The sequence below is a fragment of the Rattus norvegicus genome, chromosome 5 (assembly GCF_036323735.1).
Source record: "Rattus norvegicus strain BN/NHsdMcwi chromosome 5, GRCr8, whole genome shotgun sequence".
NCBI lineage: Eukaryota > Metazoa > Chordata > Mammalia > Rodentia > Muridae > Rattus > Rattus norvegicus.
Window position 1 is genome coordinate 38,116,377 of NC_086023.1, and position 24,773 is coordinate 38,141,149.

Here is a 24,773-nt window from a genome sequence, read left to right on the forward strand (position 1 = left end):
GAGTTTCATCCCCACGAAGAGAGGCAGAAAACTATTATAAGATGTAGAGCCATAAAACAGGGAGGAAGGCTTGGGAGAGTAAAGTCTTCTATCATGAGCTCCACCCAGCTCAAGGATACAGCAAAGACTTGGATACCTGGAAAAGGAGAGGTTACTTCTAAAAATCTCTTGGAAGAACATTCCAAGGAATGCTTTACTATGTGGAAACAACAGCAGAAAATGCAAGGGACAGAGGATTCTTTAAAGAATTCTAGCCCCCCAGCAGCTACTGAGCAGACATAGGAGGTGGTCCTACCAAGAAATAAAGCTCATTTACCATATGATAGCTAAGCCCCATACCTTTCAAATTTTCTGGTTGAGATCTTGAAGAACACTGAAGGGGACCCATCAAAGGTACAAGGGTGTAAGGTGGAATCACAGACATCCCAGCTGGGTGGCTCATCCCACTCTGCCGAGGTTCTGTATGACCCAAACCATGATACATCAGCAAGCAGAATGAGATGTGGCCTTGCCAGCTCTGAGGAGCACAAGCATCCACTCACAGGGGAACTGGAGAGAAAAGGGAGTCAGGAGCTGATGTCCAGAGAGCCTGTGACCAACATCAGAACCCGCTGAAGAGAGAATGGGCTTTGACAGGTTCTTCCCATGGGGAATGGCATTCCATGTCGTTTCTGGGATTTTACAGACAAGCAGGAGCCACATCTTGCTGACCAGAGAGCCTGTAACCTAGGTAAAATTAGAATAAAGTTTAATATAGGCAAATGTCCACATAGAAGCCTTAGGGGGGGTATGATCATTTATTCAGATACACACAAATTGGAGACAAAGAGCAACCAGGTTTTGCCCATAAATCCTCTGACCCACATCAATGTATAAAGAAAGGAATGGGCTCTGCCTGCCTTATGAGACACAAAGAGAACGAACCATCCAGTCAAATACAAGGGGAACTGGGCCAGTAGCACTCAGGAATTCCTGACCAGGGATCCTCTGACACCCAATAGACCTTACCAGAGCAGGCCAAGGAGCAGGTACCTCAGGTCACCCTTGCCTTCCCACACCAGAAGTTTTCTAGAAGATGTTCCATCTGCCCAGACACTGTTTCCCTCATGCCTGCTGATAATAAACGAGGTTTTGTCCTTGCAAAAATAAATAAATAAATAAATAAATAAATAAATAAATAAATAAATAAATAAATAAATAAATAAAATTTTGGAGGCTGGAAAGATGACTCTGCAGTGAATGCCCTTGCAGAGCATCTGAATTTGATCCCTATAACCCACATGATAGCTCACTACCGTTTATAACTGCAGTTCCAGGTGACCTGATTCTCTCTTCTAGCCTCTTAAGCCACCATATGCACATAGTGCACAGCCGTACATATCGGCAAAATATCTGAACACCCAAAATAAAAACACAGAAAAGTAATTTAAAGAAACCAAAATATTTTTTTGTTAGTAGAACTGAGAGCCTGGTGGATTTGCTGTTATTGTTTGTCAGTTTGATACATGCTACAGTCATCTGGGAAAAGGAAACCTTAATTGAGAAAATGTCTTCATCAGGTTGGCCCATGCGCAAGCCTTTGGGACATTCTCTTATTTCATTGCAGCCCACTGCAGGCAGCACCACCATGAGCAGGTAGTTCTGGGTGCTATAAGAAAGCGGGGTGAGCAAAGAGTGGGGAGCAAGCCAGTAAGCAGCACTTCTTTGTGGCCTCTGCTCTGCTCCTGTCTTCAGGTTCTTGCCTTGCTAGAGTTTCTTCCATGACTTTCGCCTATGATGAACTGTTACCTGGATGTTAAGATAAATTAAACCTTTTCCTTCCCAAATTTGCTTTGGTCGTGGTGTTTATCTCATTAATAGAAACCATAACTAGGTTATGTTGAGTGAAAGATTTCTGTCGTAACATAACCATTAACATTTATAACTTAACATCTCAATAAACCATTTTTCTTTTTTGGTAACTAGCATCACTAAATTTATGGTTGAGCATTGAGAACATCATTCTGAACTAGGCGTCTTCAGTTACACTTGGCATATGACCTGGTGCTCGGCAAATGTACAAATATTTGTGAAGTGAATAATTAAAGTCAGCAGCATTCTTACCATTCTTATAATTTACAAGTAAAAGTTAAGAACATATTTTAAATAATTTATCCCGATATTGTAAATATTAGTGGAATAATAGATAATTGGAAAAGTTCATCTGAAATGGCTTTGACACTCCCATCCCCAGCAACCTCACATTTTTGTTGCTATTGGACAAGAGGGACTCATTCCATTTGGGAGAGTCCTAGGTAGACTGTGTACTGGGCTGAACTTAGCAAACTGATACTACAGAGTGATGGATCAAACTGATACTACAGAGTGATGGATCAAACTGATACTACAGAGTGATGGATCAAACTGATACTACAGAGTGATGGATCTTAATATTTTGAAGCCTGAGTCCAGCTATGACACGAGAAAATAATTTCCTCTTGTACCTCAGGTTCATCTAATAGGATGTCTTATTTCTCAGAGTTAATAATCTTTTGAAGCTGTGACTTACAAATCAATTCTATATTAATAAGATATTAATATTTATATATGGAAGATTCAAAACACTTGACATCTAATTTCATGTTAATTTTTTAAAATCTGTTTATTTTTGTCTAACCTTTGTCTGAATGTTATGTGAAGGTTAAAATAAACCTTCACTCCTTGTGCTGTCTGGTAAAACTGTCCTTTTGGGTGCTCAAGGGCCAAATCCTGGAGGTCAAACAGTATAAATGGCTAAAAGGATGGCACTTGTCTTCTTTCCTTGGGAAGACAGAAGGGATATACCTAGGAGATGACAAAGCCCATGGAAAGAGGTCCTAAAATTCTGATTTCAACAGACAGGCCTTAGAGACTCCAAAGGCTGAATGTAACCAGTGCACAGCCTGAAAAAGCATCTCTGGAGGGAGAAATGTTCCCTAACCTGTAAGGTAAGTCACACAGTCAGCAAAATGCTGACCCATTCCAGTAAATGGCATGATTGGTAGAGGAAATATTAAATGAGTCAAAATAGGTTCCTAACAGTAACTCCCCTTGGAGACTTGACTGACATAATAACATCATAGGTGGGGGGTGGGGAGAAATGTTGGTTTGGATCCTGTCTTAATTTCTTTTCCATTGCTATGATAAAACATTTGCTATGACCAAAGTAATATAAAAGGAAACATTTGACTTGGGGCTCATGTTTTAAAGGTTAGAGTCATGACCATCATGGTGGGGAGCATGGCAGCAGGCAGGAAGGCAGACACAGTGCTGGAACTATGGCTCATAGTTCTACAGGCATCAAGTAGAGAGAAATAACTGGGAGTGGTATGGGCTGTTGAAACCTTCAAAGGGAAGCCCCAGTGATACACATTCTTCAACAAAGCCACACCCCCTAATGTTTTCTAAGCAGCTCCATTGAGTCAATTGTTCAACTATATGAGCCTATGAGGGACATTTTAATTCAAACCACTACACATACACTTAATGATCTCTCTCTCTCTCTTTCTCTTTCTCTCTCTCTCTCTCTCTCTCTCTCTCTCATTACTAGTTCTTTGAGAATTCCATACAATGTGATTTGGTAGATTTTACCCCTTAATTCTTCCAAGACCCACTCCATATTTCTAGCCGTCCAATTTTGTTTCCTCTCTTCCTTACACCCATCAGATTCCATTTATGCTGCCAATGTATTTATTCTTTGATATGTGTTGCTCTACTGGAGTACGATTCATCTACCAGGGGCTACACTTAAATCAACAACAAAACACATGCATGTGTGCATGGGTATGTGAGACCAAATGACTGTGGAGGCCAGAGGTGTGTGTTGCCCGATGTGGGTGCTGAGAACTGAACTGTGTACTCTACGGAGAGATCAAGTGTTCATAATTACGAAGGCATCTCTCCAGTCTCCTAGGGGCTACAACCTTAAAGAAAACTGGCTTTCCCTATTCCAGGAGCTATCAACTGCTAATAGCTTCTCAGCTAGCTAGGGGTGCGATTTATGCCCAATCCTTTCTCCATGTTGGGATTTGGTCTGGCTTGAGCACATGCTGTAAACAACTGCTGTGAGTTTCTGTGTATAGCTTCACTGCTGTGTCTTGGATGATACTATTTCCTTATGGTCATCCTCTGCCTCCTGTGTCCCTTCTAATCCCCACTTCTACACTGACCCCTGAGTTTTGGGAAGAGCCAGTAAATTGTAGGGTTAAGCATTTTGTAGTCTCTTACTGTGTGTGCCTAGACCAGTAGTGGGTCTCTGTGTTAATCATCTTCTAATACAAATAGAAGTATCTCTGATGAGGGATTAATGCAGTAATACATGGATTCCACAAGGACTAGGTGTCAGATTAATACCGTGTTTGTTTACTTAACAGAATAATAGTAGGTTCTCCCCTAGGGCCTTTGACTTATCTAGTCACAGATTCTTGACCCAACAATGATGTCAGGTATGGGTTTCATCCTGTGAAGCAGGGCTTAAATCTAGTCAGCAAGTGGTTGGTTACTCTCATGATTCTAGTGCCTTTCTGGTACCAGTGGGCATATCTTGCCAGGCCACTTGTCATATGCCATTATACCTTGCAGGGTATATCTGGCTATCCTGGAATCTGCTTTGTAGAACAGACTGGAGTTGACCTCAGGGATCTACCTGCTTTTGTCTCCCAAGTGCTACTAGGGCTGAAGGGTAACTCCATTTTAACTCTGTCTGTCTATCTGTCCATCTGTCAATCATGGGAACTATAACTGGTTGAGGAGTTACTGGCAGTTGATAGGTGATTAGAGAAAGAGCAATTTTCTTTAAGGCCGTAGCCACTAGGGGGTTGGAGAGATGAAGGCTCAGTAGTTAAGAACACTAAACGCTCTTTAGAAGGCAGGAATTTGGTTTCACTATAATATATGAAGCTTCTACCACCGTAGGTAAGTTTCCATATGGCTTTTTTCTTTTGAGACAATGTTTCTCTGTTTAGCTGGGATGTTCTGAAACTTGCTCTGTGGACTGGACTAGCCTCCAGCTCAGAGACAGGCCTGCCTCTGCCTCCCGTGTGCTGGGATTAGAGCATGAGCCACCAGCCCTCAGCATGCATGTGACTTTTTAAAAAGATATTTTGGATAAGCATCCAGAATAAAAGCATAACTAAAAAGTAAAATAATTTATAATATTACAACCATCCAATCAGGACTCTCATCCGAACTCACTCCAGCGGGAGACTCACACTCTGGTAGACCGGAAATGCGCTACTGGTGGAAGCTTGACTCACGGAATGAAAAGCCATGGCATTGCTTTCCACATTACTTCCTCTTGTCTTCCAGAATACTCTTATCAAGCTGGTAATTTTGCCTAAAGAATTTTCATCATCTGAAAGATGACTGCTATAACTGTGGTAGACATAGCCATATTGTCAAGGATCGCAAACAGCCCAAGAGAGAGGAAAGGTTGCCACAACTGTAGCAAGTCTAGCCATCCGGTTTATGACCTTGACCACCTGGATGAGCAAAAGCGTTATTCTTATGGAGAAAAGGCCTCCACCAAAGTGAAGTGCTATGGGTATAGGGTGACTAACTGATCAAGGAATTATCTATTACCCCATACTACAAATGAGGTGAGTTAGGATACCTTGAACTGGATTGCACAATTGAGACGATAGCCCAATTATTTTCCTTCACTGCAGTCCTCTAAGTGACGACCATATCTGATCACACTATTTTTCCAGAATCCTCTTTACTGGTTGAAGTTTAGTAGCTGGGAGCTTTATTCAGTTAGTGAACTTGCAGTGCAAGAGAAGGAAAGGGAAGTGGAGGCTGACTTTCCGAATCCCACACTCTGTTGCACTGTGAATAGAGGTTTCTGAATGGGAAGAGCTGAGTCAGGCCAGGAAGCCAGTTCTGTGTTTCTTGAATATATTCCCAGGTAGGAGATAAAGCCAATTGTGAAACTATCTATAGGTTTCTAGAAATAACCTAAGTTTAGTATAACAATGGCCTTGGATTGTCTGACTTCAGTATGTTTTCAATAACAATTAACCTCTGGCCCAGGTCTTTACAGAAAATTCAGCTGAGTGGGAGCAAACATTCACGAAAAAGGTCATGTGAGAGGAGTCGTGATCTTTGCAGCCTTGATGGGAGACAGACAGATGATGGCAAAGGTTTAGCAATCCTGTGTTCAAAGACTGAGTCTAAACCCCAGAGTAAACACTGACACTTAGAGTAGCATAATTTGGAGCGACTCGGGAATTGCAGAGAAATGCATTTTCTCAGAAGTCAAGATGTTATTTTTGTACACTACATTACTTAGACAGCCGTATGTCATTCGTTGTAATCAATTTCTAAAAATCAGATGGAATAAGCAGTTGGCATTCTAGAGAAAAAAGAAAATGTATTTTTAAACTATTCCAATAACACTTAAGTAGGATAAAAGGTGAACATTCTAAATTGAGCATCGGTAAGTGAGGGATTCTCTACTTCTAAACATCCATTTGTGCTTACATTTCAGCATCCTAATTCAATTACACAACTTCTTTATTTTTTTTAAGTAGAAGAGATTTTAATAAATCAGCAAACATATAAAACCTCTGGTTGAGAACTTTGTTATGAAAGAGAACAATGAGTTAAAGATATTTTTTAGCAAGTTGTATTGAATAAAAAGCAAAATAAGATACTGGGAATAATACACTAAGGTTGTTAGTTCAAAATACAGAACTAGACTATTGAATAACAGAGACTTTGACATATCATGTATATTGGGCATGGAGAGAAGTCTCAGTGTTAAGAGTACTTATTTTTCTTGCAGAGGATCTGGGTTCATTTCTAAGGGGTCACAGTCACAGGCAGCTTACAACTACGTGTAACTTAGGTACAGAGAGATCTAATGTTCCCTTCTGGCTTCCAAAGACTTTACTGTATATGCATGGTGCACAAGCATATATGTTGGTAAAAGCACACATAGGGATAAAATAAAAATAAATAAATCGCCCCTTGCCTGGAATCACTCAGAAGACACATAGAGGACCTGAGTACCACTTCCATGAGCAAGTAAGTGGTGGAGAGATGGAAGAGAAAGAGAAGGTGTGTGCCCAGTGAAGAGATGTAGAATTCGAGATGAGGATAGTGAGGACCATCCTGATGTGAATAGCCTAGAAGCCTAGTCTGCCACTGAGGGTCATGTCTGGGTCTCTGGCTCTGCAGCAGTAGAGTGTGGGAATGGATGTCTGTGGCCAATGTTACCACCAAAGGCCATGCATGGACATCCCTGGTTTGGGGTGCTACCTGGGGCCATGTTAATGTCCAAGATCTGTGCAGACCTGGCCCCACCCCTCACTGGCTGTCACACTTGGGAGAGCTGGCTCCACCCCTCACCAGGACAGCATGGCAGAAATGGCCCTGAGGGTCTAAGAGCAGGAGAGCTGACCCTGACCCACACCATTCTGCATACCTGGGTGAAGACTCCTTGATCATGATGGGTGATCATTTTGATGTGTTCTTGGATTCGGTTTGCGAGATTTTATTGAGATTTTTGCATTGATATTTATAAGGGAAATTGGTATGAAGTTCTTTTTCTTTATTGGGTCTTTGTTGTGTGGTTTAGGTAGAAGCTATGGCTTCATAGGAGGAATTGGATAGTGTTCCTTCTGGTTCTATTTTGTGGAACAGTTTGGACAGTATTGGTATGAGGTCTTCTATGAAGGTCTGAGAGAATTCTGCATTAAACCCATCTGGTCCTGGCTTTTTTTGGTTGGGAGACTTTTAATGATTGCTTCTATTTCTTTAGGAGTTTTGGGACTGTTTAGATGGTTTATCTGATCCTGATTTAGCTGTGGTACCTGGTATTTGTCTAGAAAATTGTCCATTTCCTCCAGATTTTCAAGTTTTGTTGAATAAAGGCTTTTGTAGTAGGATCTGAAGATTTTTTGAATTTCTTTGTTTTCTGTTGTTATGTCTCCATTTTCATTTCTGATTTTGTTAATTTGGAAACGCTCTCTATGCCCTTTGATTAGTGTGGCTAAAAGTATATCTATTTTGCTGATTTTCTCAAAGAATCAGCTCCTGGTTTTGTTGATTCTTTGTATAGTCCTTTTTGTTTCTACTTGGTTGATTTTAGCCCTGAGTTTGATTATTTCCTGCCTTCTACTCCTTTTGCGTGTATTTGATTCTTTTTATTCTAGAGCTTTTAGGTGTGCTGTCAAGCTGCTGATATATGCTTTCTCCAGTTTCTTTTTGGAGGCACTCAGAGCTCTGAGTTTTCCACTTAGCACAGCTTTCATTGTGTCCCATAAGTTTAGGTAAGTTGTATCTTCATTTTCATTACATTCTAAAAAGTCTTTAGTTTCTTTCTTTATTTCTCCCTTGACCAAGTTATCATTGAGTAGAGCATTGTCCATGTATATGTGGGTTTTCTGTTGTTTTTGTTGCTATCGAAGACAAGCCTTAGTCCATGGTGATTTGATAGGATGCATGGGATTATTTCTATCTTCTTATATTTTTTGAGGCCTGTTTTGTGATAGATCATATGGTCAATTTTGGAGAAGGCACCATGAGGTACTGAGGAGAAGGTATATTTTTTTTGTTTTAAGATGAAATATTGTGTGTGTGTGTGTGTGTGTGTGTGTGTGTGTGTGTGTGTGTGTTAAATCCATTTGGTTTGCAACTTCTGTTAATTTCACTGTGTTTGTTTAATTTCTGTTTCTATGATCTGTCCATTGATGAGAATGGGGTGTTGAAGTCTCCTACTATTATTGTGTGAGGTATAATGTGTGCTTTGAGCTTTAGAAAAGTTTCTTCTATAAATGTGGATGCCCTTGCATTTGGAGCATAGATGTTCAGTGTTGGGAGTTCATCTTGGTGGATTTTTGATGAGTATGAAGTATCCTTCCTTATCTTTTTACAATAACTTTTGGTTGAAAGTTGATTTCATTCAATATTAGAATGGCTACTCAGACTTATTTCTAGGGAACATTTGATTGGAAAATTTTTTTCCCAGCCTTTTACTCTGAGGTAGTGACTGCTTTTGTCACTGAGGTGTGTTTTTCATATGCAGCAAAATGCTTGGTCCTGTTTACATATCCTGTCTATTAGTCTATGTCTTTTATTGAAGAGTTGAGTCCATTAATGTTAAGAGATATTAAGGAATAGTTATTGTTGCTTCACATTATTTTTTAGTTAGGGGTGGAATCATGTTTGTGTGGGTATCTTTTTGGGTTTGTTTTGGTTTCTGGCTTTTAGAGAAATCTGACTGTAATTCGGATAGGTTTGCCTTTATATGTTACTTGACCTTTTTTCCTTACTGCTTTTAATATTCTTTTGTTCCATGCATTTTTGTTTGAAGATTACATTTTTTGCTTTGTTTAGGGTGTAGTTTCCTTCCTTTTGTTGGAATTTTCTATTTTTATCCTTTGTAGGATTGAATTTGTTGAAAGATATTGTGTAAATTTGTTTTTGTCGTGGGCTATCTTGGTTTCTCCATTTATGTTAGTTGAGAGTTTTGCTGGGTATACTAGCTTGGTCTGGCGTTTGTGTTTTCTTAGTATTTGTATGACATCTGCCCACAATCTTCTGGCTTTTAGAGTCTCTGATGAGGAATCTGGTATAATTTCAATAGGTCTGCCTTTATATGTTACTTGACCTTTTTCTCTTACTGCTTTTAATATTCTTTCTTTGTTTCGTGCATTTGGTATTTTGATTATTATGTGATGGGAGGAATTTCTCTTCTGGGCCAATCTATTTGGCTTCTTGTATGTTTATGGGCATATCTTTCTTTAGGTTAGGGAAGTTTTCTTCTATAATTTTGTTGAAGATATTTATTGGCCCTTTGAGTTGGGAATCTTCACTCTCTTCTATACCTGTTTTCCTTAGGTTTGGTCTTCTCATTGTGTTCTGGATTTCCTGCATGTTTTGGGTTAGGAATTTCTTGCATTTTGCATTTTGACTGTTGTCTCCATGTTTTCTATGGTATCTTCTATCTCTGAGATTCTTCTATCTCTTGTATTCTGTTGGTGATGCATATTCCAATGACTCCTTATCTCTTTCCTAGATTTCTATTTCCATGGGTTTCTCCCTTTGTTATTTCTTTATTGTTTCTATTTTCATTTTCAGATCCTGAATAGTTTTGTTCATTTCCTTCACCTGTTTGGTTGTGTTTTCCTTTAATTCCTTAAGGTATTTTTGTGTTTCCTCTTTAAGGGTTTCTACCTGTTTACCTGTGTTGTTCTGTATCTCTTTAATGGAGTTATTTATGTCCTTCTTAAAGTCCTCTATCATCATCATGAGATGTGATTTTTTAAAAAAATTACCATTTTCAAAAATAAATAAATCATTCCCTTTCTAAGAAGAAATCATTTATGTTTATTTACTCATAGAAATATTTTGTTAGTTTTTAACTTAGATTTTGCTCTAAGAGAGAGAATGCTTCACTTTGATACAGATAATGTGATAAATGCTTATCTCTGAAGAACATACAAATTGACAGGTGTTTTGATGTCCATAAAGGGTAGCATTGAAACAGAAAAATGTCCTCTGTTGGACATGGTATCAATCTCTTGGGGGAAGGCCTTGTTACTCATGTTCTGTTTTGCTTGTTTATTTTTAAGTTAGTTGTTTTTCCAAGACACTGCACATGACTAAAATAACATCGGCATAGCATAATGGGGTAGGCAGAAAAGGTAACTGAGGTTAGAGGATAGAGAAGGGGTGCATTGTGAGGGCTGTGAGGTGAGGATCTCTACACTGCAACCCACAGGAAAGCTGTGCTTTGTCACCCTAGCTGAGAGACTCTGGATTTAAAAATAAATGTGTCATGTATTTTCCCATTTGTTGGCTTTTTTTCCCCCAAGTGAATATTTAAAAAGTCATTTTCTTAGATTCTGACTTTGGACTTACAGTTGACAGTACTACCTGATTCTTAAAAGTTAATGGGGCTGTTTTCACTCTTTTGCAGGGGATGTCTAAAAAGAAAATGTCTCAATTTATATCAGTTTATTCGCTTGACACTTTTCATTTAAATGGAGTGCTGTTCTGCTGTGCCTGCAACTACATCCACAGAGGTGGGACTCACTTCCGTTAACCCAGTATCTGAGGCAGCCTCGCTAAGCCCCAGCAGGGTGCTCCTGTCCTTGCTGGGGAGTCCAGCCTTGGCACCAGCCTCTCTGACTCCTCAGAGTCTGAACCTAGCTGCTCTCACAGTGCCCACAGGTATATTTAAAGGTACCGTTTGTTTTCTTATCCTGAGTCTACTCTTTCCTAATTACATTAAGTGCTTACGGTGTAGCAATTATATCCCAATAGAGAAATATGTAAAAAAAAAAAAAAAAAAGCCCAAAACTAAGAAAAGGAAAAGGGGGACTATGGAAAATTGTTACTATCTTTTTTTTCCCTCGGGGCTGGGGACCGAACCCAGGACCTTGCGCTTCCTAGGTAAGCGCTCTACCACTGAGCCAAATCCCCAACCCCAAATTGTTACTATCTTAAATTGACTTAAAGAAGATTAAAGAGGTTGTGGTTTTCATTTGATATCAGTGAGACTTTTTTTTTAACCTATTTTTTTTCCTCCTAACTATCCTATCCCTCCAAATGAACAATTTTCACGGCTCCTAGCTGGGGCTAGTTTTTGTTTGTTTGTTTGTTTGTTTTATTTTGTTTTGTTTTAAATCATGCTCTACTGAGGTTCCTTCTGAAGTGAGCTCTCCTATGTTGTGTTTTTACAGAGGCTTCCCTTTTTTCCTTCCTGCTGCTTTCCCACATTTTCAAAGGGGGCTCCTGTGTTTAGCGCAGCCTCTGTGGGGCTCCGGCAGGGTCAGCAGTGTCCAGCTGCTACCGATTTGAGCCAATTACTCTCTCCACAGTCTTTCCTGAAAACCGCCTTACCCAGAACAGCACGGGCCACTTCCTCAACACAGGGGCTTCTGCAGTCCTCTCCGAATGGACAGCCTGACCTTTCTGGCTGTCCTACCAGATTTTCAGTGTTTATTACGGGGGTCCCACGTGTGTCTCGACCACTCTTACTCTTCTGCTTGACTCACTTTACCCAGCTTTAAGCAAACCGATGACTATAAAATAGAACTGGTTCATCTCTAATTTAAATCGGGGGAGTCCCGGAATGCAACTTCCTTTTTATTTCTGGCGATAAAGCCTCAAAAGTATTTTTTTTTCCTACTTGATTATTTATTCAGTTTTAGAGCTAGGCTTCAGGAAATAACTCTAACCAGCATTTATCTTAACCATTTCGCAAAAATTTTATCCATTGTTCCTGCAAAAAAACAGGACCACTGTGTAAATCAATTTTAGGAAGCGGTTTGTAGCACTTTGGGTTATAATCTCAATTGAGTTGGCGCTCAGAATGGTTGTGACTTCAGTTCCTCTGCCCTCCTCATGACTGACAGACACCTTGTCGGCCAGGTGTGGAGTCCTTCTTCTGAAGCCCTCTTGTTCTGCTCAATAAATGCCCTTGGATAAGACAAGTTTATGGAGTACTCGACTTTTGTTTGTTTTGGAGGCGGGTAAAGGTACAAACGCCTGTGCAGGACTGGGAGTCAGAGGACAACTTGTGGAGTCTATTGTCTTCTACCACCATGTGGGACCTGGGGATTCAACTCGACCTTTTCCCTGCTGAGCTATCTCACAGGCCAATTATGCTAAAAATTAAAATCCTTTCCATCTACTTCTCCCTACCCTGAGATTTTCTTCCTTTCTCAGCTTCGGCAGTTGAGTCTTCTACCCTAGAGTTCACAAATAGGTCAAAGACTTTATGCAAATTCTGTGACTGTGAAGATAGTCATTATTGTAAGAGAAGGACTTGGTGGTCATCAGATTCCTAAACTACCTGTGCACCCAAATGATTAAGTGTATTCTAGGGTTTGGTGTTAAATGTTTATTGCTAATGTAAGAGTAATATCTCATAAATTACACCCAGCGCAGGGAATAAACTGTGGTGTTAATGCCTTAGAGTACAGTTTATGTTTATAGGCATGATCTTGCCTGCTTCCCCCTGAGATGTTTCTGCTGACAGGTTTCTGAAGCTCTGAACGATTTATTCAGCATGAACTGCAGATATCACCCCATCATGGTAAATCTTCAAGCACAGTCAAAGGATCTAGAGTGTTGGAGTGAGATTCATGGCCCTTGAGCTTTCAGGTCTCCTCAAATATTATGAAAAATGCTAAAGAATTCTTTAAAAATCTCTCCATGAATATTACTAAAGGTCTGTCTGTGGATACAGCTCAGTGGGGCAGTGCTCACGCATAGATAAAGCTTGATCTCCAGCGGGGCAGAAAGGAAACAAAATAAACAGATAAAAAAATCGAAACAAAACAAACTCTCCAAATTGTTAAGTCTTTTCCTTTTTAAAGTATCTTTTGCCCCATTGACCTAATGGACAGTTCATGATGGTATCACAGAGATACTCCGAACTAGAATAAACTCTCTTGAAAAACAAAATTGTTTTAAAGTCTAAATTGAAACAACCCAAATATGAAGCAGGCAGCATATTACACAGTGAGTCAGGGTCTCAGCTTTAAGAGCAAAGTTCAATTTGGATAATTGGATGCTTTAATTTTAGAAAATCTACAAGAGAAAATTGTGTGTGTGTGTGTGTGTGTGTGTGTGTTTATGTGTGTGTATGTGTGTATGTGTCTGTGTGTGTATGTGTGTATATGTGTGTGTGTGTGTGTGTGTGTGTGTGTGTGTGTGTGTGTGTGTAGGGGGAGTCTCTACAAATGCCATGGCCAGTGAAGTAAGAATCTGCTGGAGGGAAAAAGGGAATCCAGTTCAACATGGCTTAGTTACCTGTTTTTGGTTCAAACTTTTACAGTCTGATGCCAGGTAGTTTATTTTAGACAGATTTAAGCACAGTATAATTTTTGAAAAAAGGTTTTCTGGTGACAATGTTTTCAATTTCATGCATAAAATAAAGCTTATGGTGTGACTTCATCGAAACTCTTTTGCAAGTACACGTGACCTCTTCTGTAAGATGGGTTCTATAGCTTAAGGACCTAGGGGGAAGATCTTATGTGCTTTTGGTTATACAGATAGCATAGAGGTCCCCAAGCTATAAAGCACATGTGACATTTCCCCTAAGTATGAGCTCTATTCACTGAGAAGCCATGCTCAAGATAAAGGTTTAGGGAGGAAGAGTCTGGGATAAACATTATTATGTTATAGTCTGGGGGTTTCTGGTATGGCCTGTTGGACAGATAGCGCAGCTGACCCATTAACTGCATCCACTCCCAGCCTGCTAGGCAGAAAAGAGGTATATACATCCTTTTCACTAAGACAAGCCTGAATGTTTAACATTCATAGCAAACAGAAATATATACATTAACGAAAATGTAAAATTGCTGTTCAAAAGCTAAGAAGGATTGGGCTGGTGTGAGCTCAGTGATAGAACGGACGTTTACCGTACAATATCAATTCCCAGTGCTGACAGAAAAAAAAAGATAGATGACTTTCCCTGCTGAAAATCAAGATTTTCATTGGCGCCTCTGTTACCATCACACTGTTGCTTGTAAGAAAGGCATGTGCATGCTACAGTTTGATGAAAGCCTCGCTATCCACTAATTTAAGCAGCCTTGCAGGTGCTGAGGTTATCCACTGCTGTAGAGCTCCTGCTGATCTTTCCATGTAGTCCATGATTACAGATTTTAAATGGCACTTGTGAATCTGGGAGACCTGCCATTCTCTGAGGAGTAATAACTTTGCAATACACTGATGGCCACAGTGGCTTATGTGGTCCTTCTTCCTTATTCCCTCTACAAATAGTTCCATTTCACTTTCCCTAGCATAAGCACCAGGCATCATCCCTGTTGAGACACTCTCTAGTGACTTGGTCTTCAGTTAGTTACCATGCTCTCAATCCATAGTAGAAACTGGAAAGTAACTGGGGACTGAGGAGAAGGTGTGAAATAATTGATGAGAGCCCAGGTAGAATAAAGAAAATGTGAAGAAATGATTTAGGAAAAAAGATTTTACCCCCAGTATAAGTGTTACACTTTCTTTTTGTGTATACACAGTATCTATTTTTTTGCTCCATGCCATCATTCAAAAGGACATCAAAACTCTGTTGGAGTTATCTGTTATAAAGAATAAAAGGATAAAAACACTCACAACGATGTTCTCTAATAAGGTGACAAGGACATGTATATGTTCTAGCAGTGTGTGTGTGTGTGTGTGTGTGTGTGTGTGTGTTGTATTTCCACTTGCTGAAGTGGAGGAAAAAAATGATGATAGTGATAAAATGGCGTGGCCTGAATGCTATCCTGTCCTGAAATTTCTTCTACAAGCAGGCACTTCTGTAAAGTTTTTATTTCACAGGTAGAATACTGTGACTCTTTGCCAGAACATCACATGAATGGCTTCTAGCTGAGTGCTTACCAGAGTGCTTCAGAATCCTCATGAGAAGGTTTCCGCTCTCTGGATTTCTCTGAGCAGTCTGCTTTTCCAAACTCGCATCAGAATGGCCTATTAGTCATTGCTTACAACCTTCTAGCATTTTTAAATGGTATCCTCAAATCTTCCTTATTTCTCACTCAAACCAACTCTAAAGGCCATCACATAATGTTCATCACAGCAACCTCAGTATCAGTTTCCTGTATTAGTGGGTTGTGTTGCTGCCTCAAAATAGCTGATGCAACTGTTTAGAAAAGAAAGGGTTTCTTGGCTCATGGTTGGAGAAGACAGTCCAGCATGGTTGAGAAGGTGTTGGTGTGGGTGGAAGGCAGCTGGGTACATCGCATCTGCAGTCGGGGAGTAGGCACTTGGCTTTCTTCTTACTTCAACAAATCATTATTTTTTATACTAATAAATGAGTATTCTACAAATGTTGTGCTACTTAGTTTATTCATACTATTCTAGACAGTGTGTTTATATAGACAGCTGATAATAAAAAAAGTTCAAATCACTTTTGCACGTTTCTTTAAAATTCTTTTACAGGTGTGTGTAAGTGGCGGGGTGCGTGAGTAAAGGTTAAAGGGTTAAAGGCAATCTTGTAATTCCTTGTAGTTCCCTCCCAGGAATTGAACTCATGGATTTAGAGTTGACAACAGGCGCTCTTACCTGCTGCGTCTTTGAGTTGACTGGACATGTTTAATTCTTGAAGTATATCAAACACAGACTATATTTAAGAACACTTTTGATATTTAAAGAAAAGCCTGGAGACATTATCTTGCTAATTTCTTTTTTCTGAGCAGCCTCTGAGCATTGGTTTCTGAAGTAACCACACTACACCTGTGATTCTTCTTCTGAAGGAACGGGGTACAATTTATGGGATTTTCTTCTTGAATAAATTGTGACAGAACCATTGATATAAATATCTATATAATTTGTTCCTCTCTCTCTCTCTCTCTCTCTCTCTCTCTCTCTCTGTGTGTGTGTGTGTGTGTGTGTGTGCGTGTGTGTTGTGAGAATCTAATTTAGTTACAAATTTAGTTATGCTTGCATTTTGGGAATCTATCTTTCTCAGGATTACAAAAGTCTTGGGGGAAGAGAAGGCAACATTTTTTCACCAAACGTGGTGTTCGTTACTTACCCACAGCTTTGCATTTTTGTGAATGCATGGAAGGACCAAACAGTTAAAAGGCAAAGCAGCCACTCAGTGTTTGAGCTTGGGGAGAAGAATGGAAAAGGAACGAAGCGCCTGTTTAGGCATGATGTTAGAATGACTAAATCCAAGTACGCAAAGAGCTACGGGGTCAATTAAAATGAGTGTGCGAGGTCAGTGAGCAATAAGCCATAAATGTGAAACAGTAATTAGGGTTTGCTGAAAACAAGAAAGGAACACTTTGTTTCAAGTCTGTTTACTGGGCTTCCAGTGGACACACAGTTCAGAGAAAAGTGGTATGACTGACTTTTATATAATCTACATAATGTAACACAATCCCCTTTCCTTTGTTCAATAACTTCCTGTCATTTCTGCACTTGTGGCCTCCAACCTGGCTTATAAAATTGGAATGTAGCTGTTGATTTTAGTTCGATGTCGCTGTGAGATGCATTCTGCTATCCACACGATATTTCTCATCTCCTGCTCCTTCAACTTTACATAGGCATAAAACACACCATAGTGGAATTGCCTGTTGAACGCCAGCACATTCATCTGTACCTAGGGAAGGAAAAAGACGACACGGACCATCAGATTGTCTACAACATACCACATTTATGAAGTAATGAAGAAACTAGAAATGGCTTCTGCTTCCATAGTACTGATTTGTTCTTAAGTAGTGGGCAAGTTGGACCAATAGTGGGATCAGAGGAAACAGCATATATTAAGGAAGTGTCACACAGACAAATGTCGAAAGTGTCAATGGACAAAGTAAGTTTATGGACTCACACGGTAGGTTTCGCATCCTAGCAGAAAGTTGCGTTTGGGAAATGTATGTTTAACTTTGCAGTGTTATTTATCTGGCTTTCAGTTGGTGGGCTAGCCTCATTTAGGTAAAGTCTCCCTTCTTGGCCACAACTTCAGAAAAGGTTGTGGAGGTGTTTAAGGCTGTCTACCTCTCAGAGCAATGCGACAGTGCACTGGAATCCAGACTGACATTGTGACCTTTTAATGGTGGTCTGTAGCTATGGTCCATGCAGCTGCACTGCTTTGTTATTCAAAATTAAGTAAGCAAAAGAAAATTAAATTTCTTACAACTAGAATAAAGTTGGAAATGGAGCAGGTCTTTCACTTTGTTCCACTTTGACTTTAGGATGGAAAAGACGCACACCGGGCACGCAGCCCACCAAGCTGCGTGCGCAGAAGTGCTCAGTCCACCATGCTGCGCAGAAGAGATGCACAGGCCCTTACGCTGCGCAGAAGAGGTGCGCAGCACCTGATGCTGCTCTGCTCACCATAAGCAAAGCAGTCAGAAGTGGAGGCTGACTCTGTAGACACTTGTGTTTCTTGTAAGGAGCAGCTTCATTGACTGTCCCTTTGTTGTGCTGCTACAGTCTGTGTAGTTTTTAAAGATCCCTAATATGTTGGATTCTTTGCCTTGTTTCTACTTCTTTCTGTGGAAGTAGACTGTTGGAAAATGCCTAATATCTAGGAACAAAGTTCCCAAGCTGCAAGTGGCGATATCCCAACATTGACCTTTGGTTCTTACTTAATTTCAACCAATAGGCACGGGTAGGCCACTGGTTTCAGTCAAGTGAAAAATAATAGAAAATTTATCTAGAATTGTAGAAACAAACTTGATTAGGAAGAATAAATTTTTTCTTCTTTAAATAATATAGTCGCCAAGGACCTGAGGACAATTGATTAAGTAATTTGGACTTTTTTTTAGGGAAAGGGAATAATCTCTGGGTCACCATATGAATAATTCCCACGTGGATACAGCTATACCTGCATTTTAACTATGGAAAAACCTTTCTTGCAGATTCCGTGAATGAGGGAATGAGGGGAACCTTTACTAACTATGCAAAAGCCACTTCTACAGCTCCCACTAAGCACACACTCTTCACAAGACAATTTATGTGAAACTATACCTAGCTGCAGGGCTCTGGCACTGTATGGAAGTGAAAATATGCAATACTTACAGAAAAGCATCAATTGTCCTGATAAACTATATAAAGAAACTCCAATAGATAAAGTTTATGATAACAACAATGACGACAACAACAACAGCAACAGCAGCAGCAGCAGCACATAAATGATAACGTTTTCACTTCTATCATACCTCTCGCTCATAGAAAACATCTTCCAGTGTCTTTCCCCCACTGCCACCTACGGCGTCAAACAAAGGCTTGTAAACCTTAAAAACAAAGATGAGAGTTTAAATGTAAAGGATTCTTCAGGTTTTACAAACGCATGTGAATATATCTTCTTAGCAATGTAGATATTGCTAGTGTGTGTGTGTGTGTGTGTGTGTGTGTGTGTGTGTGTGTGTGCGCGCGCGCTCGTGCGCGCGTGTGCACTTTAAAGAAAATTTGTAACTGAAGGCCTGAATGCTTTTGGTTAGGCCTTTGACTTTCTGACATCCCCGCACCCTTCGAAATATCCAAACAACCAAAGCAATGGTTAAAATTTCCCCTTTCTCACTTTCTCACATACTCAAGGATACAAGTACAAGGCAAAAGCTACATTTTTCTCGTTGTACATTAACATTTTCACACATAAATGCATCGGACTCAATGAACTCTTACAGTTTGACCAGTATAGGTTTGTGAATTCCTTGAGATGACAACTAATAACGCCTCAAGGAATTTCAAGTGCAGAAAGTGTGGGAACTGGGAAGAAGCGCAATTCTTAATATTATAGTGAAGAGTTGCCCTCAGTTATAGGTGGCATCCTTAGGAGGGTTATATATAGTATTTGCTGGATTTCTCCTAGAAAAACACAGAAACCCACAAGGAAACACCAGTGTCAATTTTTAAGCTGAGGCTGTGAAAAGCTGGTGATATGTGTGACTACCCACAAGGCTGAGGAGGTGGGACCTGGGTGAGAAGTATAACCATGTATGTGTGGAGAACTCCATGCTGTCCGAGAGTGCTGAATGCAGGAGCAGGGAGAGCGAGCCAACGGTTCTGTTCATCTCCCAGTTTCTGCCATTAAGCAAAGGGGTTGGGAAAAACCACACACATCCCATATTCTCTTGTCGTCTCTATAGCTATTCCACCCTGACTCTTGTTTCCCCAGTGGGTACTTGAAAGGAGCACTGGGGTCAGGCTCTTTTATATAGTTTTGACATGAACTCCCACTTCTAGAAGCTCGCCTTGGCCTCTTGGGAAAGTTGCTTTAAAAGGTACTTCAAGAAGCGCTCAGATAACCACTCCTGGGAGATTTAAACAAGGGCTTTCTTGGCAGGATTCTTAAAAGACACCAGCTTGGACGGGAAACTTGAAGCGTTTCTCTGGGAGGCATAATTACTGCAAGAGGCTCTGCCTGCTGCCATCTGGGTGTAACTTTGGATGAGGTGTCTAAATGGATGTGTGAGCTTCTAAAGGGCCCGTGCTGAAGTAATACAAGGCACTCAGGGTGCTGGCGAAGTGACTTACTCCGTAATTATCTGCCACTCTCTTCATGTGCTCGAAGTCTTCGGCTTGGGCTAACAGCCGCAGTCCCTCCGGATAGAGCTTGCCGCAGGTGGGGAAGAGGGTCTCCCTGTCTTCTTTGCTCAGTTCAGTGCCAAATGAGTTCAGAGTGATGATTAAAGCGCGTCTGTCGGCCTCAAACTGAACGCAAGAGACATAAGGTAGCAAAGCTCATCATCGTTCACAGTACAAGCTACACGCAGAATTGCATTTCTGAAGTGATCTACTGTCCATGTCTAATTACAAAGTGGGCATGCGTCAGTGTCCCTTTAGTCTCCTCTTGAAAGGGAGAAATTTGTTTGCTGGAGGAAGCTGTGCAGCCCTGGGACAGCCTATGGCTCTTAAACCCTCCCAGCTTTCCCACCTGGGAAAGCTTTCTTTCCCAGGTTGCTTGCAATGAGTAGCCACTCGCAAGTTGTTTTCGTGTATGTTACCAGAGTCACCGACGTATTTTCCATAAAGGTGGGAATCATGCCAGGATCATGCAGCCAGGGAGGGAGTAAGGCAATGTGAGTGACTATGTCTGCCGGGGTGTGTGAACACAGCAAAAGCATGCATCTCTCCATGTTACCAACCCCTTCTCGTTGCTCCTGCCGCCATGGCTGGTATTGTTGTTACTGTTTGAGATGCTGGGGATCTGACGTAGGGGCCTTATGCACGTCACACTGGCTCTACCATAAATCCCTAGCCTTATTTATTCATTTTATGTCATTAAACCTTATACTTTACACCATCTGTATTTTCATGATTTGGATTTTTTTTAATGACCTGGCATCTCTGATTCTGTAGCCGAGAATCGCGTGTCTTGGGGTGATTTGTCTTCCTTGTAAGGCCGGATTCCTTAGGATCCTTAAGAAGGTCAGTGTGTACTCATGATCTGTGCTGAACACTGTAGGCCACTGAGCTCCTATTCTACCAGTCCTGTTTCCTGCACTCGTGCTTTCTTAAGATTTCTTTCCTATTCCTTTGTTCTTCATGTTTCTGCTTCCTCAGTTTTTCTCAGATCTACATTAACTGTTCCATCTTCCTCTTTTTTATTGTGAAAATATTTTATATTTATACTATATATTATATATTATTTATATAATAGTATATAGTATATAATTTATTATTTATATAATAATTATATTTATATATAGTATACTATATATTGTGTATGTATCTATATGGTATACATATATTTACCTTTTAACCCACTGGTTGTCCTATACACAAACGGGTATGGGGCCATCCACTGGGGTATGGGGAACCTACCAACAGCCACATCACACTCTTACAGAAAAATAGCTCCTCCAGTAGCCACATCAACTGCCAACAGTTCACAAATGATCTTATGCAGGACTATACAGGTAACTACAACTGTTGTATGTTCATGTGTGTAACAGCTACGTCACGTCCAGATGAAAGCATCTCACAGGATCCTCCCCATCCTCTGCCTCTTACTACTTTCTTCCCAGGCCCTTTTTACTCCCTCAAGGGCCCTACCTTTTATGCGGGCTGTTGGCCTTTGGACTTAAGAATTCTTCAAGTTGTTGAAATATTTTGTACTTACTATGTCATTTGAAGTCTGTCCCTGTATTTTTCCACTTCTTCCTCTTAACTCTTGGAAGGATCATGTCTTTTTTTTTTAATCCATTGCTCATTTCTGGACTCGATGCCTGTCACAGAGGAGTATTCTAGCTATCTATTGAATCTAACAGAACAGTCTGTTTGATTTCATCACTTTTGAATTTCCTACAATATTTGCTACAGTGGTGCTACTCAAAGTCATGGCTCAGTAGCTTTGACGTCAATGGGGAAAATGCAGAATCTCAAGCCATAGTCTAAAGTTGGAACCAATGGAACGACAGTCTGCTCTTCAACAAGAATCCACGGCTGTTCACCAGCACAAGAAAGCTGAAAAGACTGGCTCTGTGCTGTCCTTCATTACTTTCCACACTTACTAGCTAGTGACAAAGCTAGGCTTGCAACAGCTTTAATGGAATGCTTCTGTTAGAACAGGTGTTTCTTATCATCGCCAAGTGAGTGCTCCCACTGGTCCTTTTGATTAGTCTCATGGAAATTATGGGTGGGTCAGAAGCAGGGTAGCCTTATTTGGAAGCAAAAGCAGTTACAATCTGGCTCCTGCATATAACCGGTCTTGTAAATCATTTTGGAACTTCCAGGGAAAAGAGAAGAAATGAAAGCGGGATTGTTCATGACAATAAGAATCCTTGAAACTAAACAGCATGTGGGTAGCTGTCTCAGTTATTCTTTCTAGTTGTAAGATGTTAGAATTTTAAGGAAGGAAATATGACGGGCTAAGCAGTGTTGCAGGCATCAAGACAGCAGGGGCCCCATCAGAGGGGACTGCTGCTCGAGGGAGTGTGGGGCATTTGGAAGATGGTCACAGATTAAACTTAGGGATAAGTAAGCAAGTGGAACACTAAATAAACAGGTATATGGGGAAAAGTCAGGCTGACAAAAGAAGACTTTGAACATAATGGATTATCCGAATAATCCATTCATTTCTTACGCTTCGCCTTTGTTACTAGTTTATTTCTTAGCTTGTAAGCACAAGTTCCATTCCATACCCCTGCATGCTGATATAATACCTACACTGAAGAGGAAGGGGTGTTCCCACAAAGAGCCTGCTTTTTCATAGCACATGCTTCTATTTCCTGCCTATTTGGATGTTTGCTTTTGAATTCCTTTTATACTTTAACGTTCTTTTTCCCTTGAGTTTGAAAGCTCTTGGCACGAACGCGGAGCCTCATAGGGAAAATGACTATAATTTTAAAAGTTTAAAAACATGTTCTTTGATCATCTCTAAGCAAAGTCTGACCCAACTTGAGATTATAGGAGAAGCTCCTCTTTCTCCTCTCTCTTCCTCCTCTCTCTTTATATTCTCTTCTGTTCCGCATTTTCTCCCCCTCTTCTGCAGGGCTGGGTTTTAAACCTGGAGATCCCTGCCTTCTAGATAAGCACTCTCCCTCTGAACTACATTCCCAACTCTTCAATGCTCTCCTCTACTACAGCAAGTTTTTTTGAGGTCTCCCATCAACTGACATTCAAGACGATATATATGGAATATTATTAGTTGTAGTGCTCCGAAGCTGCAGAATTATGAAGAGGCCAAGTATGTGATCTTCAGCTCACGTAAAACTGACTACTCTCATCTGAGCTTATTTTTAGAAATGTAGTAATTGCTTGCCCTGTGGAGCTGATACTTCTATGTAAATGTATAAAGATAGTTCTATGCGATTGATATTATTGGAGTAGGGAAGAAAACACAAGAACACTAGGTATGTAGTAGTCAAATTTTTCTACTGATAACCATTTTTTCCAAAACACTATTGAGAATTGCAGAGGCATACTAATTGCATAGTCTTGTTATTACAGGTCGTGCAGTAGAATATTGCTTATGAATTAATATTTTTTATACACAAAAGAACTATGGGTGTTGAAGCAATATGCCACCTTAGACAAATATATAAGGACTGAATCCAAGCTGTCAGGCTCAAGTCCTGACATTGACTTTTACTACTAATATGTCTCTAGGGATGTGTTCAGCCATCTGTGTGTCTCAGTGGACCCCTTTGAAAGATAGGCTCTAAAATATCAGTCTTGAAGTCCAAGGGAGTTCATTTATACAAAGCACTAGCATAGTGATCTAGCACATGGTAATGTTAAGTTTTGGATTTTCGTCCTTTCCTTTTAAGTGCTCATGGTGGTTTAAATCAGAATGGCCTCTATAGGCTCAGATATTTGAGTGCTTACTCACCAGAGAGTAGTACCATTTGAAAAGAAGTAGGAGGGGTTGGGGATTTAGCTCAGTGGTAGAGCACTTGCCTAGCAAGTGCAAGGCACTGGGTTCGGTCCCCAGCTCCGGAAAAAAAAAAGAAAGAAAGAAAGAAAGAAAGAAAGAAAGAAAGAAAGAAAGAAAGAAGTAGGAGGTGTGGTCTTGTTGAAGGAACTGTGTCACAGGAACTGGGCTTTAAGGTTTCAAAAGCCTGTGTCAAGCCCAGTGTCTCTGTCTATCTGTCTCTGCCTGTGGATCAGGATGTAGTTCTCAGCTACTGCTCTAGCATCTGTCTGCATGCTGCCATGATTCCTGTCACGATGACAATGGACTAAACCTTGGAAACTGTAAGCAGACACCCAATTTAAATCTTTCTCTAATAGTTGCCTTGGTTACATCTCTGCACAGCAGTAGAACACCGACCAAGACAGTGCTGAAGATTGAATGCAGGACCTCATGCACTTGTTTTTGGTAAGGGTGCTACAACTGAGTTGTGCCCATGGGACAGTGTTGTCTGGTAAGAGTCATAAGGTTATAGGTTTTATGAAAACTTTTATGTTACATATTCCTGGGCATAGATCGACACACTGTTACTAAACCTACAGAATTATACCGACTGGAAAGTGCAGTTTGGAACGATGGATGAAATGGTAAGCAGTTAATTCTATGCGAGGAGAGAAAACCACTGCTGAAGATTCCTTTATTCTTCATCATATAACCAGCATGTCCACTTCACTTGTCACATTGCGTTATGAAAAAAAATGTTTTTATTTGTTAAATTCCCACTTCATAATATATTATAGCAAAACACATTTTTATACTTTTTCAGACACTGGTAAGATTTTTATTTCAAGGGCTGCTTGTCTTTAAACATCTCAGCAAGGAATAACAAAGGAACTTTAACTATAAAATTGAAATGAGTATATATTTTGAGAACGAATTAGATCAAAAGCAGTTTCAGAATTGGATTGAAAATATATGCAAA

General features: G+C 40.3%; 1 protein-coding gene across 1 annotated transcript in view; it reads right to left on the bottom strand.

Moving 5' to 3' along the window:
- Nucleotides 1-16,774: 16,774 nt before the first annotated feature.
- The window catches only part of Atp6v0d2 (ATPase H+ transporting V0 subunit D2), a 49,095-nt gene continuing 41,096 nt past the window's right edge, over nt 16,775-24,773 (bottom strand). Inside the window, exons 6-8 of the mRNA NM_001011972.1 lie at nt 19,972-20,148; nt 18,654-18,728; nt 16,775-17,092 (exon numbers count right to left, since the gene is read on the bottom strand). Coding sequence (NP_001011972.1) covers nt 16,931-17,092; nt 18,654-18,728; nt 19,972-20,148 — 414 coding nt within the window. The 3' untranslated portion in view covers nt 16,775-16,930. The remainder of the gene's footprint in view (nt 17,093-18,653; nt 18,729-19,971; nt 20,149-24,773) is intronic.